Source organism: Coregonus lavaretus (genome assembly GCF_964263955.1).
Source record: "Coregonus lavaretus genome assembly, chromosome: 32".
NCBI classification, from domain to species: domain Eukaryota; kingdom Metazoa; phylum Chordata; class Actinopteri; order Salmoniformes; family Salmonidae; genus Coregonus; species Coregonus lavaretus.
The window spans coordinates 20,012,482-20,030,165 of record NC_140019.1 but is presented as its reverse complement, the minus strand read 5'-3'; the positions used below and the strand labels follow the sequence as shown (position 1 = coordinate 20,030,165).

Here is a 17,684-nt window from a genome sequence, read left to right as displayed (position 1 = left end):
CCATACAGGTGGGGAGAACAAGTTATTGATACACTGCCGATTTTGCAGGTTTTCCTACTTACAAAGCATGTAGAGGTCTGTAATTTTTATCATAGGTACACAACTGTGAGAGACGGAATCTAAAATAAAAATCCAGAAAATCACATTGTATGATTTTTAAGTAATTAATTTGCATTTTATTGCATGACATAAGTATTTGATACATCAGAAAAGCGAACTTAATATTTGGTACAGAAACCTTTTTGCAATTACAGAGATCATACGTTTCCTGTAGGTCTTGACCAGGTTTGCACACACTGCAGCAGGGATTTTGGCCCATTCCTCCATACAGACCTTCTCCAGATCCTTCAGGTTTCGGGGCTGTCGCTGGGCAATACGGACTTTCAGCTCCCTCCAAAGATTTTCTATTGGGTTCAGGTCTGGAGACTGGCTAGGCCACTCCAGGACCTTGAGATGCTTCTTACGGAACCACTCCTTAGTTGCGCTGGCTGTGTGTTTCGGGTCGTTGTCATGCTGGAAGACCCAGCCACGACCCATCTTCAGTGCTCTTACTGAGGGAAGGAGGTTGTTGGCCAAGATCTCGCGATACATGGCCCCATCCATCCTCCCCTCAATACGGTGCAGTCGTCCTGTCCCCTTTGCAGAAAAGCATCCCCAAAGAATGATGTTTCCACCTTCATGCTTCACGGTTGGGATGGTGTTCTTGGGGTTGTACTCATCCTTCTTCTTCCTCCAAACACGGCGAGTGGAGTTTAGACCAAAAAGCTCTATTTTTGTCTCATCAGACCACATGACCTTCTCCCATTTCTCCTCTGGATCATCCAGATGGTCATTGGCAAACTTCAGACGGGCCTGGACATGCACTGGCTTGAGCAGGGGGACCTTGCGTGCGCTGCAGGATTTTAATCCATGACGTGGTAGTGTGTTACTGATGGTTTTCTTTGAGACTGTGGTCCCAGCTCTCTTCAGGTCATTGACCAGGTCCTGCCGTGTAGTTCTGGGCTGATCCCTCACCTTCCTCATGATCATTGATGCCCCACAAGGTGAGATCTTGCATGGAGCCCCAGACCGAGGGTGATTGACCGTCATCTTGAACTTCTTCAATTTTCTAATAATTGCGCCAACAGTTGTTGCCTTCTCACCAAGCTGCTTGCCTATTGTCCTGTAGCCCATCCCAGCCTTGTGCAGGTCTACAATTGTATCCCTGATGTCCTTACACAGCTCTCTGATCTTGGCCATTGTGGAGAGGTTGGAGTCTGTTTGATTGAGTGTGTGGACAGGTGTCTTTTATACAGGTAACAAGTTCAAACAGGTGCAGTTAATACAGGTAATGTGGAGAACAGGAGGGCTTCTTAAAGAAAAACTAACAGGTCTGTGAGAGCTGGAATTCTTACTGGTTGGTAGGTGATCAAATACTTATGTCATGCAATAAAATGCAAATTAATTACTTAAAAATCATACAATGTGATTTTCTGGATTTTTGTTTTAGATTCCGTCTCTCACAGTTGAAGTGTACCTATGATAAAAATTACAGACCTCTACATGCTTTGTAAGTAGGAAAACCTGCAAAATCGGCAGTGTATCAAATACTTGTTCTCCCCACTGTACATGTTCACATCATCACACACACGCCCTCACATGCACGCACCCTTAAAGGTGCGATCTGCAGTTGCTGCATCAATTTTTAGACTTTTAAATTAATGATGTATGCCCATTGATATTTGAAGAATATGTTTTACTCCTTTGTTTGTAAAAAATGTAAATGTAAACAAACACTGTATAGCCTCCAAACATGGTTCAAACTATAATTGTTATATCATGGATAGTCAGTTCTTGTATCCATAGCTCTGTCTGTATTTGAGGTTACATTTCTCCAGCCCCATCCCTCAGCTCTTTACCAAATCAGTGGCGGGGAGCCACTTTGTTATTGTTTGAGCTGCAAATTGCCACTTTAAATCATCCTTCCTGCATGAGTGCCTGTTCATTAGGCTAAAATGAATGTCAGGCATGGCTCCCACGGCATTGAATTAAGTGAATAGAAGTCATCCTGACTGCAGCCTTTTACAGTGAACAGTCAAGTACTGTACCGCACTACCTGAGTCTCTACTAAGAGCTATTGACCTGCTGCTCACGTTTTACCAGGCTGTGGATGAAGTATGCGCTTGTTTGGTTTGGGGCACATTTGGGTGGTTAGTTTTGTGTATGTGTGTTGAAAGTCTGTACGGCCTGTGTGTGATTAGTCTAAGTTTAGTTAATGATAACGTTACTTACAGTACCAGTCAAAAGTTTGGACACCTACTCATTCCAGGGTTTTTCTTTATTTTTTACTGGTGTCTACATTTTAAAATAATAGTGAAGACATCAAAACTATGAAATAACACATATGGAATCATATAGTAACCAGAAAAGTGTTAAACAGATCAAAATATATTTTATATTTTAGCCACCCTTTGCCTTGATGACAGCTTTGCACACTCTTGGCATTCTCTCAACCAGCTTCATGAGGTAGTCACCTGGAATGCATTTCAATTAACAGGTGTGCCTTGTTAAAAGTTAATTTGTGGAATTTATTTCCTTCTTAATGCATTTTAGCCAATCAGTTGTGTTGTGACAAGGTAGGGGTGGTATACAGAAGATATTCCATATTATAGCAAGAACAGCTAAAATAAGCAAAGATAAACGACAGTCCATCATTACTTTAAGACATGAAGGTCAGTCAATCCGGAACATTTCAAGAACTTTTAGTTTCTTCAAGTGCAGTCGCAAAAACCATCAAGCACAATGATGAAACTGGCTCTCCTGAGGACCGCCACAGGACAGGAAGACCCAGAGTTACCTATGCTGCAGAGGATAAGTTCATTAGAGTTAACTGCACCTCAGATTGCAGCCCAAATAAATGCTTCACAGAGTTCAAGTAACAGACACATCTGAACATCAACTGTTCAGAGGAAACTGTGTGAATCAGGCCTTCATGGTCGAATTGCTGCAAAGAAACCACTACTAAAGGACACCAATAAGAAGAAGAGACTTGCTTGGGCCAAGAAACATGAGCAATGGACATTAGACCGGTGGAAATCTGTCCTTTGGTCTGATGAGTCCACATTTTTGGTTCCAACCGCCGTGTCTTTGTGACGCAGAGTAGGTGAACGGATGATATCCGCATGTGTAGTTCCCACCGTGAAGCATGGAGGAGGTGGTGTGATGGTGTGGGGGTGCTTTGCTGGTGACACTGTCGTGATTTATTTAGAATTCAAGGCACACTTAACCAGCACGTCTACCACAGCATTCTGCAGCGATATGCCATCCCATCTGGTTTGTGCTTTGTGGGACTATCATTTGTTTTTCAACAGGACAATAACCCGAAACACATCTCCAGGCTGTGTAAGGACTATTCGACCAAGGAGAGTGATGGAGTGCTTCATCAAATTACCTGGCCTCCACAATCACCCAACCTCAACCCAATTGAGATGGTTTGGGATGAGTTGGACCGCAGAGTGAAGGAAAAGCAGCCAACAAGTGCGCAGCATATGTGGGAACTTCTTTAAGACTGTTGGAAAAGCATTCCCCATGAAGCTGGTTGAGAGAATGCCAAGAGTGTGCAAAGCTGTCATTAAGGCAAAGGGTGGCTACTTTGAAGAATCTCAAATATAAAATATATTTGGATATGTTTAACACTTTTTGGCTGCTACATGATTCCATATGTGTTGTTTCATAGTTCTTCACTATTATTCTACAATGTAAAAATAAAGAAAAACCCTTGAATGAGTAGCTGTGTCCAAACTTTTGACTGGTACTGTACGTGAAAGAGTACGCTCTTTGTGTGTTGTCTCTTAAATTCAAGGAATTTAAATTAAGTTAAATTAACTGCTTTTCATTATGCACTCAACTATAATAAACACACGCATGCAGATATAGACATATATATATATATATATATATATATATATATATATATATATATATATATATATACACACACACACACACACACACACACACACACACACACACACACACACACACACACACACACACACACACACACACACACACCTCAGGACTGACTCAATGAGCCACACACACACAGATTAAATCTCATGGGGACAGTGAGCATCTGCTCCGTAGTGTTGACACTGCAGCCTGATGAATATTTCACTGTCTGTCTGAGTGTGTGTCCCTGGAAGGTGAACTTACAGGATAGAGACCATGCCACCATCATGCACCAGAGGACAGAGGGAAAGAGGGGTAAACACACACAAACACACACGCAAATACACCAACAACTACACACACATTCATAATAGATCACACCCTCACTCACAGAATAAACTATCAATCGCCACTCCCTAGTAGAGACACACACACTCACACAAGCTCGCATTACATTATTTTAATGCACGGATCCATCAGAGCTGATTTGAGTGTTTACTGGAACAAGAAAGGACGCTGAAAAGCAGAAACACACTCTCATTCTTCTCCTTCCTCGCCTTTCTGAAACACAATCAATGTCTGTGACCTTGGATTGTATCAGCCCAGCCTCAGCCCTCAGTGTGCTGGGTCTCTGCTATTAACAGTAGAACTGCTGGGCCTCGAGGGACCCCACTTCAAGCTAATGAGCAGTCATTCTGACTGCAACATTCTAACAGTGTAATTAATACATTTCATATATGCTATTGCAAAATTAATCATTTGTGTTTATGAAGGTCTTAGGTAACATTAGAATACTGTAGGCTATATGTAAACAACATATTACAACTATGAAACAGAGCATATGTGTTGGAACGCGGTAAGAGCTTCTTTTCATAACGACAAAATAAAATACCCCATCACCAAGACACACGGACAGCAAGAAGTACTGTCAAATGATGAAAACATCAGTAGCCTAATCACTACAAGCACCAAGTGTGCTTGATAAATAGTGAAAATCAGCACAAAAGCAATAATGTCATTATAATGAATGTGTCGATATGACAGCAGTCACAAAAAGTCAATTATTGTCAGCTCGTGCTTACATGGTGTGCGTCTTCACGCAATGGCATCAATTGGAGCATGTCCATGTCACATAAACAATGAAAGATGGTGAGTGCGTTGCTGATGTTGTTTTTTGCTTGAGATGTAAGGCCTGCTCTTTGTGATGACATTTTGTGCTGATAATAGCCTGTAGCATTGTCACTGGCTTGTTCTATACAAACTGTGCCGTTCTTCTCCTCTCCTGTCTCACCGTTTCATTTGGTGGTGGCACAGGCACATGCTCAGTGTGCACCGTTCTGGCTTTTTTGGCTTAGGCCTCGGAGGTGTAGGTTCAGTCTGAGGCACAGAATCAGAAGAATACTCATCAGAGATGTCATTATTCATTTCTTTCCCACCATCTGAGTCGTTTTCATTCAGATTGTGTAGCAACGCTAACGCAGCATGTGCATGAAAATGATCAGAGAGGTTGAGAGTAGAAGAAGTTCAGGAGAAAAAACTAACAAAATATAATTATTAATTGTCCATAAAATGTATATAGTAAGTATAAGCTGGAAGTAGAGGCCTAAGCATTGTTGTTCACTAGTTTACTCCAATTAGGGAAGGGGTGGTGGGGTTGGAAAGTAATAAAGGGAAATATATATATATTTTTAAGGATGTGTGTGTGTGTGTGTGTGTGTGTGTGTGTGTGTGTGTGTGTGTATATATATAAAAATAAACATGGGGGATTGGAAGTGATGCAGACAATTACATTGATGGAAGTTACAATCTATCTGCAATATTAAGCAAATAAAAATAATTAATGCAGCATGTGCATCCATTCGTCTTGGTCTTCTTGCCATAAGCACGCTCACACTGTGTACACCAAGTAGGCCAGAGTGCACTAAGTCTGCTTGGATTCGGTGGACTGATAAGGGTACATACCACTTTGAGATTATAATTAGAATAGATCAATACAATAGAATGGGCCGCCCTGTTCTTCATTCACAATTGGTGATTACATAATGATGTATCGTTCGCTTCCCCTCTCTCATTATCTCACCCATTCTCCCACTTTCTCCCCATCATACTGATACTTAATTTTTTTAATAAAATCAAATGTTATTTGTCACATGCGCCGAATACAACAGGTGTAGACTTTACCGTGAAATGCTTACTTACAAGCCCTTTTCCAAAAATGTTCTATCCTCTCTCCTCTCTCAACGTTTCATTTGTTGTTATGTGTGAAATTAGTTGCGGTGTGGTTTAGGTTCAGTTTTGAGGCAATTATCAGGGTGATTATCAACTGGACACGGCACCTTCCACTGTTGGGAGAAGAACGGGCAATGGGGGAAAACCGTTCAAAAAATGACATGCCCTCCTAAAATTGGTTATAACTCCAGATCTGTTTGTGATATTAAGATTCTTACAACAACAGGGTGTTATATAGACGTATTTAGGAAAGTCAAGGACAGAGGGGGGCATGACTTTAAAAATGGCAGAGTTGGGCCTCCCAAGTGGCTGCATCACAGTGCTGAGGCGCCACTACAGCCTTTGGTTCGATCCCAGGCTGTGTCACAGCCGGCCGTGACCGGGAGTCCCATGGGGCAGCGCATAATTGGCCCAGCGTCGTCCGGTTTAGGGGAGGGTTTGGCCGGTGGGATTTCCTTGGCTCATCGTGCTCTAGTGACTCCATGAGGCAGGCCGGGCGCCTGCAAGCTGACTTCGGTCGTCGGTTGGACGGTGTTTCCTCCGACACATTGGTGCGGCTGTCTTCCGGGTTAAGCGAGCAGTGTGCCAAGAAGCAGTGCAGCTTGGCAGGTCATGTTTCGGAGGAAGCATGGCTCTCGACCTTCGCCTCTCCCGAGTCCGTTGGAGAGTTGCAGCGATGAGACAAAATCGTAACTACCAATTGGGGAGAAAAAAGGGGTAAAGTATAAATAAATAAAATAGCAGAGTAATAATGAGCAGTCCAAATGACTGCTTTAGTGTTAAACCGGCATTTTGATCCATCTGTTTTTGGACCGGCCTGTTTATTGACCATATGCACAGGGACTCATTCGTGCTGTTGTGTGTTGTTTACCGTTACCCGAATTGGCACCCTGTTCCCTATATTATAGTGCACTACTTTTGACCAGAGCCCTATGCCGGCCCTCGTCAAAAGTATCATACCATATGTCGAAAGTAGTGCACTATATTGGGAATAGGGTATAATTTTAGACACACAGTATTGCACTTCAGAAAGTATTCATACCCCTTGACTTATTCCACATTTTGTTGTTACAGCCTGAATTTAAAATAGATTATCCCATAATGACAATGTGAAAACATGTTTTTAGAAATGTTTGTAAATGTATTGAAAATTAAATACAGACATATGTAAATTAGATAAATATTCACATCCCTGAGTCAATACTTTGTAGAAGCACCTTTGGCAGCGATTACAGCTGTCTTTCTGGGTACGCTTCTAAGAGCTATCCCCACCTGGATTGTGCAACATTTGCCCATTTATTCTTTTCAAAAAGCTCTGTAAAATTAATTGCTAGACAACCATTTTCAGGTCTTGCCATAGATTTTAAAGTACAGAAGATTTAAGTCAAAGCTGTAACTCAGCCACTCAGGAACATTCACTGTCTTCTTGGAAAGCAACTGAAGTGCAGATTTGGCCTTGTGTTTTAGGTTATTGTCCTGCTGAAAGGTGAATTCATCTCCCAGTGTCTGGTGGAAAGCAGACTGAAGCAGGTTTTCCTCTAGGATTTTGCCTGTGCTTTGCTCCATTCCATTTATTTTTATCCTGAAAAAGTCCCCAGTCCTTAACGATTACAAGCATACCCATAACATGATGCAGCCATCACTATGCTTGAAAATATATGGAGAGTAGTACTCAGTAAAGTGTTGTATTGGATTTGCCTCAAACATAACACTTTGTATTCTGGACATTTTTTGCAGTATTACTTTTAGTGCCTTGTTGCAAACAGGATGCATGTTTTGGAATATTATTTATTCTGTACAGGCTTCCTTTTCACTCTGTCAATTAGGTTAGTATTGTGGAGTAACTGCAATGGTGTTGATCCATCCTCAGTTTTCTCCTATCACAGCCATTAACGTCTAACTATTTTAGTCACCATTGGCCTCATGGTGAAATCCGTGAGCGGTGTCCTTCCTCTCCGGCAACTGAGTTAGGAAGGACGCCTGTATTCTTTGTAGTGACTGGTTGTGTTGATACACCATCCAAAGTGTAGTTAATAACCACCATGCTCAAAGGGATATTCAATGTCTGCTTTTTAAAATAGGTGCCCTTCTTTGTGAGGCATTGGAAAACCTCTCTGGTCTTTGTGGTTGAATCTGTGTTTGAAATTCACTGCTCGACTGAGAGACCTTACAGATTATTGTATGTGTGGGGTACAGAGATGAGGTAGTCATTTAAAAAATAATGTTGAACACTGTTATTGCACAGAGTCCATTCAACTTATTATGTGACTTAAGCAAATTTTTACTCCTGAACTTATTTAGGCTTGACATAACAAAGGTGTTGAATGCTTATTGACTCGATACATTTCAGATTTTCATTTTTAATTAATTTGTCAAAACTAAAATAAAACGTAATTCCACTTTGACATTATGGGGTATTGTGTGTAGGCCTGACACAAAAATCTCAATTTAATCCATTTTAAATTCAGCCTTTAACACGACAAAAGGGGGAAAAAGTCAACGGGTGTGAATACTTTCTGAAGGCATTGTATGTCAAAAGTAGTGAATTATATAAGGAATAGGGTGCCATTTTAGATGCACATAGCATGTTTTGTCATGGGTTCCTGCCGAAATGAAAAGCATTGCAGTCCACTGGTTTAGCAGGGCATGCATGGCTACTACACAACATTGACCTGATTGACAGCTAGCTACTGAAGAACTGCCCATTTTGTAACCAGATCATGCTTTCTACTTAATGTGTAACCCTTTTTTATTTATTGTCTTCTCGGCAGTCACTCCGTGCAATACTTAGCTTTATTGGTGTGATTTGTTTTGCTATAGTGACCCATTATAAGCAACTGGATTTCCTGGTTGTGGATTTGTTAAACTGTGTTTCTTAGTTACACCGAAATGTGAGCTAGTGGCTGCTGTCCATAGGCAGCTGTGTGCATTTTAAACTGCTTTATACACTGGTAAAGGTTAAGCAACTCACAGAGACTGAGCTGTGTTTTTGTGTTTTTGTTTGTTTGTTTGTGTGTGTGTGTTCTGACCCTCTCTCCTCTATGCTGTATCTGTGCAGGGGTGAACCCCAACACTAGTTCCATGCTATAACTTTAGATTTACAATCACTTTTATTTGATTACTCAATGACATATTAATGAGTTATAAGTAGTTTATCAGCAGCCCTTCAAATACACTGACACCACTCACCATTTTATACAGCCTGGTATGGTTCCTAACCCTTCACTCTTCTCCTCTCCAGTGGTGGACCGCCAGGGCTGCGACCCCCACACTCGATTCGTGGTGCCTCCCCGGACGGGGCACTGGGTGGCCTTGCTGCAGCGCGGCAACTGCACCTTCAAGGAGAAGATCCTCAAGGCCTCGGCCTTCAACGCCTCCGCCGTGCTCATCTACAACAACAACTCCAATGAGGACACTGTCAAGATGGGCCACGAAGGTGAGGTCACATAGTGGCATATTCAAATGGGTTGTTTATACGGCCAAGGCACTTAACTCCAGGGGTGCCGTACTACTATGGCTGACCCTGTAAAACAACACATTTCACTGCACCTATCCAGTGTATGTGACAATAAAGCATAAAATAAAAATGTATTAATTATATGGCTTAAGGACTATATATGGCTTGTATATGGTTTTTGATTTGACTCATCTACAACAACTCCATGGAGGACACCATCTAGATATATTCATATGGGTTATTATTCATATGGCTTATGCATGACCAGGGAGTCATATTATTATGGGTACGTATGGCTTGGCCTATTTAAATGGGTTCATTGTATATACATCCTATTCATATGGCTTGTTTGTATGGCATTTTGTATGGCTCTTGTTATATGGACTTTATAGCCAGATAGCCTGCTGTGTCATTGCTACCATCACTGCCTCAGTCACAATGTACAGTCAGACATTCTGACCTTTGGGATCACAACTTTTTCCATGAAGTATGTCTAAAAACAACATCCATTATAATATAACCAGATACTTCATGAATGAGGCTCCTGTATGAGTGATTGAGTGACAGTAGCTGACAGCTAGCCTAGAGCTGTTTTGCACGTCACCTTAGCGTCACCCCACCCCAGGGGATACCCTGAGCTAATTCAAGCTAGCGTTGAAAAGCCTGCATGAATGAGACAATAAAGAAAGATTCAAGTGAGGAGGTGAAGAGAGAGGGGGAGAGAGAAAGGGGGCGGGAGCTGGTGTAGCATCACTAGAGCACTGAGGAGCAGATATTTGGGAATACAGGCAGGCAGACAGTGTTGGTTAGAGGACTGGACACGGGAGGAGCGAGGTAAGGAAACACTGAGAAGAAGGGAGAGAGGGGATGAAAGAAAACACAGTGAGAAATATTGTATAGCATCCATAGACCTTAGCAACGGGAGGAGAAGCAAGGGAAAGGGATGGAGGAAGTGGAAAGAGGGAGTGGGAGGTGTATAGAGAGGAAGTGGGAGGGGTAGAGAGAGGGAGGGGGAGTGGGAGGGGTAGAGAGAGGGAGGGGGAGGGGTAGAGAGAGGGAGGGGGAGTGGGGGAGGGAGGGAGGGAGTGGGAGGGGTAGAGGGGTGGAGGGAGTGGGAGGGGAGGGAGGGAGTGGGAGGGAGGGAGGGGTAGAGGGAAGAAGTGGGAGGGGTAGAGGGAGGGAGTGGGAGGGGTAGAGAGAGGGAGTCAGAAGGGATCCCATCACTAATCTGGGTGGAATTGATGGGCTGTTTATAAATATAGAAGGGATCCCATCACTAATTTATAAGGTAATTTTCTACCATGAACGAACGGTGGAATGCTGATAGTTCCCCCGAGCGCATACTATTCAGTATCGATCGCTGTTTGCCTGAAATGCACGTCATTTATCATGGGGTGGGAGTTATTTATTAATGTCACGGGATATACTGTATATGGATTTGACTTTGAGGGAAGAAGAATGCACAGATGTGATGTATGTGTGCTGTGCACATACTTCAAATCAAATCAAATTGTATTTGTTTCCACCCCCATGCTTCACAGTAGGTATGGTGTTATTTGGATGCAACTCAGCATTCTTTGTCCTCCAAACACGACGAGTTGAGTTTTTACCAAAAAGTTATATTTTGGTTTCATCTGACCATATGACATTCTCCCAATCCTCTTCTGGATCATCCAAATGCACTCTAGCAAACTTCAGACGGGCCTGGACATGTACTGGCTTAAGCAGGGGGACACGTCTGGCACTGCAGGATTTGAGTCCCTGGCGGCGTAGTGTGTTACTGATGGTAGGCTTTGTTACTTTGGTCCCAGCTCTCTGCAGGTCATTCACTAGGTCCCCCCGTGTGGTTCTGGGATTTTTGCTCACCGTTCTTGTGATCATTTTGACCCCACGGGGTGAGATCTTGCGTGGAGCCCCAGATCGAGGGAGATTATCAGTGGTCTTGTATGTCTTCCATTTCCTAATAATTGCTCCTACAGTTGATTTCTTCAAACCAAGCTGCTTACCTATTGCAGATTCAGTTTTCCCAGCCTGGTGCAGGTCTACAATTTTGTTTCTGGTGTCCTTTGACAGCTCTTTGGTATTGGCCATAGTGGAGTTTGGAGTGTGACTGTTTGAGGTTGTGGACAGGTGTCTTTTATACTGATAACAAGTTCAAACAGGTGCCATTAATACAGGTAACGAGTGGAGGACAGAGGAGCCTCTTAAAGAAGAAGTTACAGGTCTGTGAGAGCCAGAAATCTTGCTTGTTTGTAGGTGACCAAATACTTATTTTCCACCATAATTTGCAAATAAATTCATAAAAAATCCTACAATGTGATTTTCTGGAGAGAAACAAATCTCAATTTGTCTGTCACAGTTGACGTGTACCTATGATGAAAATTACAGGCCTCTCATCTTTTTAAGTGGGAGAACTTGCACAATTGGTGGCTGACTAAATACTTTTTTTCCCCACTGTACATATATGGACAAGCAATGACAGAGCGGCATGGACTAAGATACAGTAGAATATTATAGAATAGAATGCAGTATATACATATGAGATGAGTAGCGCAAGATATGTAAACATTATTACAGTGACTAGTGTTCCATTTCTTAAAGTGGCCAGCGATTTCAATAGGCAGCAGCAGCCTCAAATGTGCTAGTGATGGCTATTTAACAGTCTGATGGCCTTGAGATAGAAGCTGTTTTTCATTCTCTCGGTCCCAGCTTTGATGCACCTGTACTGACCTCGCCTTCTGGATGATAGCGGGGTGAACAGGGAGTGGCTCGGGTGATTGATGTCCTTGATGATCTTTTTGGCCTTCCTATGATATCGGGTGCTGTATGTGTCTTGGAGGGTGGGTAGTTTGCCCCCGGTAATGCGTTCAGCAGACCGTACCACCTTCTGGAGAGCCCTGCGGTTGCGGGCAGTGCAGTTGCTGTACCAGGCGGTGATACAGCCTGACAGGATGCTCTCAATTGTGCATCTGTAAAAGTTTGTGAGTGTTTTAGGTGCTAAGCCGAATTTCTTCAGCCTCCTGAGGTTGAAGAGGCTCTGTTGCGCCTTCTTCACTACACTGTCTGCGTGGGTGGACCATTTCAGTTTGTCGGTGATGTGTACGCCAAAGAACTTGAAGCATTCCACCTTCTCCACTGCGGTCCTGTCGATGTGGATAGGGGGGTGCACCCTCTGATGTTTCCTGAAGTCCACGATCATCTCCTTTGTTTTGTTAATGTTGAGTGAAAGGTATTTTCCTAGCACCACACTCCCAGAGCCCTCACCTCCTCCCTGTAGGCGGTCTCGTCATTGTTGGTAATCAAGCCTACTACTGTTGTCGACTGCAAACTTGATGATTGAGTTGGAGGCATGCTTGGCCACACAGTCATGGGTGAACAGGGAGTACAGGATGGGGCTGAGCACGCACCCTTGTGGGGCCCCAGTGTTGAGGATCAGCGAAGTGGAGATGTTGTTTCCTACCTTCACCACCTGGTGGCGGCCCGTCAGGAAGTCCATGACCCAGTTGCACAGGGTGGGGTTCAGACCCAGGGCCTCGAGCTTAATGATGAGCTTGGAGGCTACTATGGTGTTGAATGCTGAGCTATAGTCAATGAACAGCATTCTTACATAGGTATTCCTCTTGTCCAGATGGGATAGGGCAGTGTGATGGCGTTTGCATCGCCTGTGGATCTATTGAGGCGGTAAGCAAATTGAAGTGGGTCTAGGGTGGTAGTGTGTGTGTGTATGTTGTGTGTGCAGTAGCTGCACTGACACAGTGCTAGAGAGATAAGGGCATACCAGAGATGTTGTGTGGAGATATAGGTCAGAGATAGACATCAGCCTCGCAGAAGGCGGCACACTGGCAACATTGTTACTGTGCTGACTGGCATGTCACAGGTCTAGGAACAGCTTACCTTACCCAAATCATACCCTTAACCATTAGGGGAAAAAACAAAAACCAGACCTTGGATCAATATCTGGAAGCAAGCCATCACAGCAGATCTGGGTTCAGCCCTTAAGGACCACCTATAAAACAAAGCCAGAGAGGGTGGCATGAAAACATGCCTGGGCACGTGCCTGCCCGGATCTCTCTGTTTTCCACTGTGGTGAATGCCTGTCTGGAGACTTAGCTGTGGAGATTTACAGATAATTGTTTAGAGTTGGAGGGAGGGAGTGGGAGAAGAGGGGGTGGGTGGGAGGGAGGGAGTGGGAGAGTGCGAGAGAGGTGGACAGGGAGAGGAGGGCGAGAGGGAGTGGGAGAGGAGAGGGAGGGAGAGGAGGGGGAGGAATAGAGGGGGAGGAAGAGGGCGAGAGGGAGGGGGAGGGAGGGAGAGGAGGGAGGGAGGGAGAGGAGGGGGGGAGGAATAGAGGGGGAGGAAGAGGGCGAGAGGGAGGGGGGAGAGGGCGAGAGGGAGTGGGAGTGGGAGAGGAGGGCGAGAGGGAGTGGGAGAGGGGGAGGGAGGGAGGGAGAGGGCGAGAGGCAGTGGGAGAGGAGGGAGTGGGAGAGGGAGGGCGAGTGGGAGGGGGGGAGAGGGGGAGGAATAGAGCGAGGGAGGGGGAGGAGGGAAGGTAAGAGATGGGAAGGAAGAGGGAGGGGGAAGGGAGGAGAGAGAGGGGAAGGGAGAGGAGGGAAGGTTGGGGGAGGTGCACAAGTACAGTGACATGCCTTTCTTGCAAGCTCTAAACCCAACCATGCAGTAATCAATAACTATGTAGTACTAAAAATAACATGAGGTAGAACAAAAACACACGAGAAATAGAAATAAGAAGAACACGATAAAGTAAGTAAGCTATATACAGAGTCAGTCAGTTCCAGTACCATATTTACAATGTGCAGGGATACTGGAGTGATAGAAGTTTGATACAGTGCCTTCGGAAAGTATTCAGACCCCTTGACTTTTTCCACATTTTGTTAGGTTACAGCCTTATTCTAAAATTGATGAAATAGTTTTTTCCCCTCATCAATCTACACACAATACGCTATAATGACAAAGCAAAAACTGGTTTTTATACATTTTTGCTAATTTATAAAAAAAATAAAACTGAAATATCACATTGACATAAGTATTCAGACCCTTTACTCAGTACTTGAAGCACCTTTGGCAGCAATTACAGCCTTGAGTCTTCTTGGGTATGACGCTACAAGCTTGGCACACCTGTATTTGGGGAGTTTCTCCCATTCATTTCTGCAGATCCTCTCAAGCGCTGTCGGCTTGGATTGGGAGCGTTGCTGCACAGCTATTTTCAGGTCTCTCCAGAGATGTTCGATCGGGTTCAAGTCCGGGCTCTGGCTGGGCCACTCAAGGACATTCAGTGACTTGTCCTGAAGCCACTCCTGCGTTGTCTTGGCTGTGTGCTTAGGGTCGTTGACCTGTTGGAAGGTGAACCTTTGCCCCAGTCTGAGTTCAATCTTGGTTTCATCAGACCAGAGAATCTTGTTTCTCATAGTCTGAGAGTCTTTAGGTGCCTTTTGGCAAACTCCAAGCGGGCTGAAGTGCCTTTTACTAAGGAGTGGCTTCCGTCTGGCCACTCTACCATAAAGGCCTGATTGGTGGAGTGCTTCAGAGATGGTTGTCCTTCTGGAAGGTTCTCCCATCTCCACAGAGGAACTCTAGAGCGCTGTCAGTGACCATCGGGTTCTTGGTCACCTCCCTGACCAAGGGCCTTCTCCCCGATTTCTCCGTTTGGCCGGGCGGCCAGCTCTAGGAAGAGTCTTGGTGGTTCAAAACTTCTTCAATTTAAGAATGATGGAGGCCACTGTGTTCTTGGGAACCTTCAATGCTGCAGAATTTTTTGGTACCCTTCCCCAGATCTGTGCCTCAACACAATCCTGTCTCTGAGCTCTACGGACAATTCCTTCAACCTCATGGCTTGGTTTTTGCTCTGACATGCACTGTCAACTGTGGGACCTTATATAGACAGGTGTGTGCCTTTCCAAATCATGTCCAATCAATTGAATCTACTACAGGTGGACTCCAAGTTGTAGAAACATCTCAAGGATGATCAATGGAAACAAAATGCACCTGAGCTCAATTTCGAGTCTCATAGCAAGGGGTCTGAGTACTTATTTAAATGTGATATTTCCGTTTTTTTTAAATAAATTAGTTAATAGAGCGTATCATAAAGGCAGGTGCACTTTTTTTTGATAAGCAGAGGTGTTGCAGACTGTGTGTGTATGTTAGGAGCAGGGCAAGGGTGTGTGCGTTTTGTGTTCCCAGGTCAAGGTTTCTTTCTCTTTAGTGTTTGTGTTGCTTGGTTTAGATCAGGGGATGGGCAACTTTAATGGGGGTGGGGCCCATAAAAAATCTGAACTCCCTTCCACCCCATATTGTGAGCAAAACATTTCTACACATTTATTATTAAAATAATAATAATTCGTTTTTGAGTTAATTTTGTGCATTTCTACACATTTTGCCATAGGGTGGAGAGAAATGTTTGCAGTTTTTAATATTTGTTCTTAATTGACTTGCCTAGTTAATTAAAAGTTAAATAAAATAAAAAATTATATCTGAGTGACGCTAACAAAATCAATGCGGGCCCTCCGGCTGGTAATTCGACCATGATAACAAGTTTAGATAGCTGGCCGCTAAACTAATTTAGCAATCTAAAAAAAGTTAGCTGACATGGGCTAATTGATTGACTGACATAACAAGATAAAAACTGATGACGCACAACCAAATTTCAAAATTGCACCTTGTGTATTCTACTATTCTAACTCGCAACAGTAATTTGAGACCCTGACTGAGTTTCTCAGGAAGGAATTGATCCGAGGGCCTTCAAAGTGCAGGTCGCCAGTTGCCCATCCCTGGTTTAGATAGTGAAGTGAGGGCAATTCATATTTATAGTAGGTTAAAACAGGCCTTTTACTAGATTAAATCATAACAGGAGCGTTTGAATCTTATTAAAGAGATGGAGTCCAGACAGGATACTTTAGGAAACTTTCTGAATGGACATATAGGCCTATAGAGAGAATCAGCTAACTCACATACGCACACCCCCGTAAAAGCACCTGTCAATCAAAGCTACCAGCATATGTCAGACATTAGCAAATATTTATCCTTTCCTTAAAAAATCTAGGCCTACCTTTCCTGAAAGTTGGCTATAAGATAATGAATTAAGACTGAGCTGCTGTTCCTCCCGTCGACGGCCTGCCCGCTGAAAGACCTCTCCATCATGGTTGACAACTCCATGTTGACCCACTCCCAGAGTGTAGAGAACCTTGGCGTGACCCTGGACAACACCTTGTCGTTCTCTGCAAAACATCAAAGCAGTGACTCGCTCCTGTAGGTTCATGCTCTACAACATCCGTAGAGTACGACCCTACCTCAGACAGGAAGCGGCGCAGGTCCTAATCCAGGCACTTGTCATCTCCCATCTGGACTACTGCAACTCCCTGTTGGCTGGGCCCCCTGCTTGTGCCATCAAACCCCTGCAACGCATCCAGAATACTGAAGCCCGCCTGGTGTTCTACCATCCCATGTTCTCCCATGCCACCCCGCTCCTCCGCACACTCCACTGGCTTCCAGTCGAAGCTCGCGTCCACTACAAGACCATGGTGCTCACCTACGGAGCAGCAAGAGGAACTGCCCCTCCCTACCTTCAGGCTATGCTCAAACCCTACACCCCAACCCGAGCACTCCATTCTGCCACCTTTGGTCTCTTGGCCCTCTCACCACTTTACTGAGGAAAAATGTACTTACTATGACTGTGATATGTGGTTGTCCCACCTAGCTATCTTAATATGAATGCACTAACTGTAATTCGCTCTGGATAAGATCGTCTGCTAAGTGACTAAAATGTAAATGTAAATTAATTGACAATGAAAGTGTGACGGGGACAGCCATGCTATAGTATGAAGATGAAATTGACAGTCAGTAAAATAGAAACAAATACAAACATGTCCATAGCCTATTTATCAGCCACGCTAATTATTGATGGGGAGTGTTGGAAAGATTATTCAAATACTGGAACTATTATAATTTGAATGGATGTTAACAAAAACACGGACTGAGAAGCCCAGCTGGGCACTTTCCTACATTTGACATTTGCGAGAAGCAGGCCAGGTTAATGTTTTTTAATTTTTTATTT

General features: G+C 43.9%; 1 protein-coding gene across 6 annotated transcripts in view; it reads left to right on the top strand.

Moving 5' to 3' along the window:
- The window catches only part of LOC311107871 (E3 ubiquitin-protein ligase RNF130-like), a 96,084-nt gene that overhangs the window by 21,210 nt on the left and 57,190 nt on the right, over positions 1-17,684 (top strand). For all 6 annotated transcript variants that reach the window (XM_084150448.1, XM_084150446.1, XM_084150449.1 and 3 more), the window contains exon 3: positions 9,401-9,595. In XM_084150448.1, the coding sequence (XP_084006574.1) occupies positions 9,401-9,595 (195 nt within the window). The remainder of the gene's footprint in view (positions 1-9,400; positions 9,596-17,684) is intronic.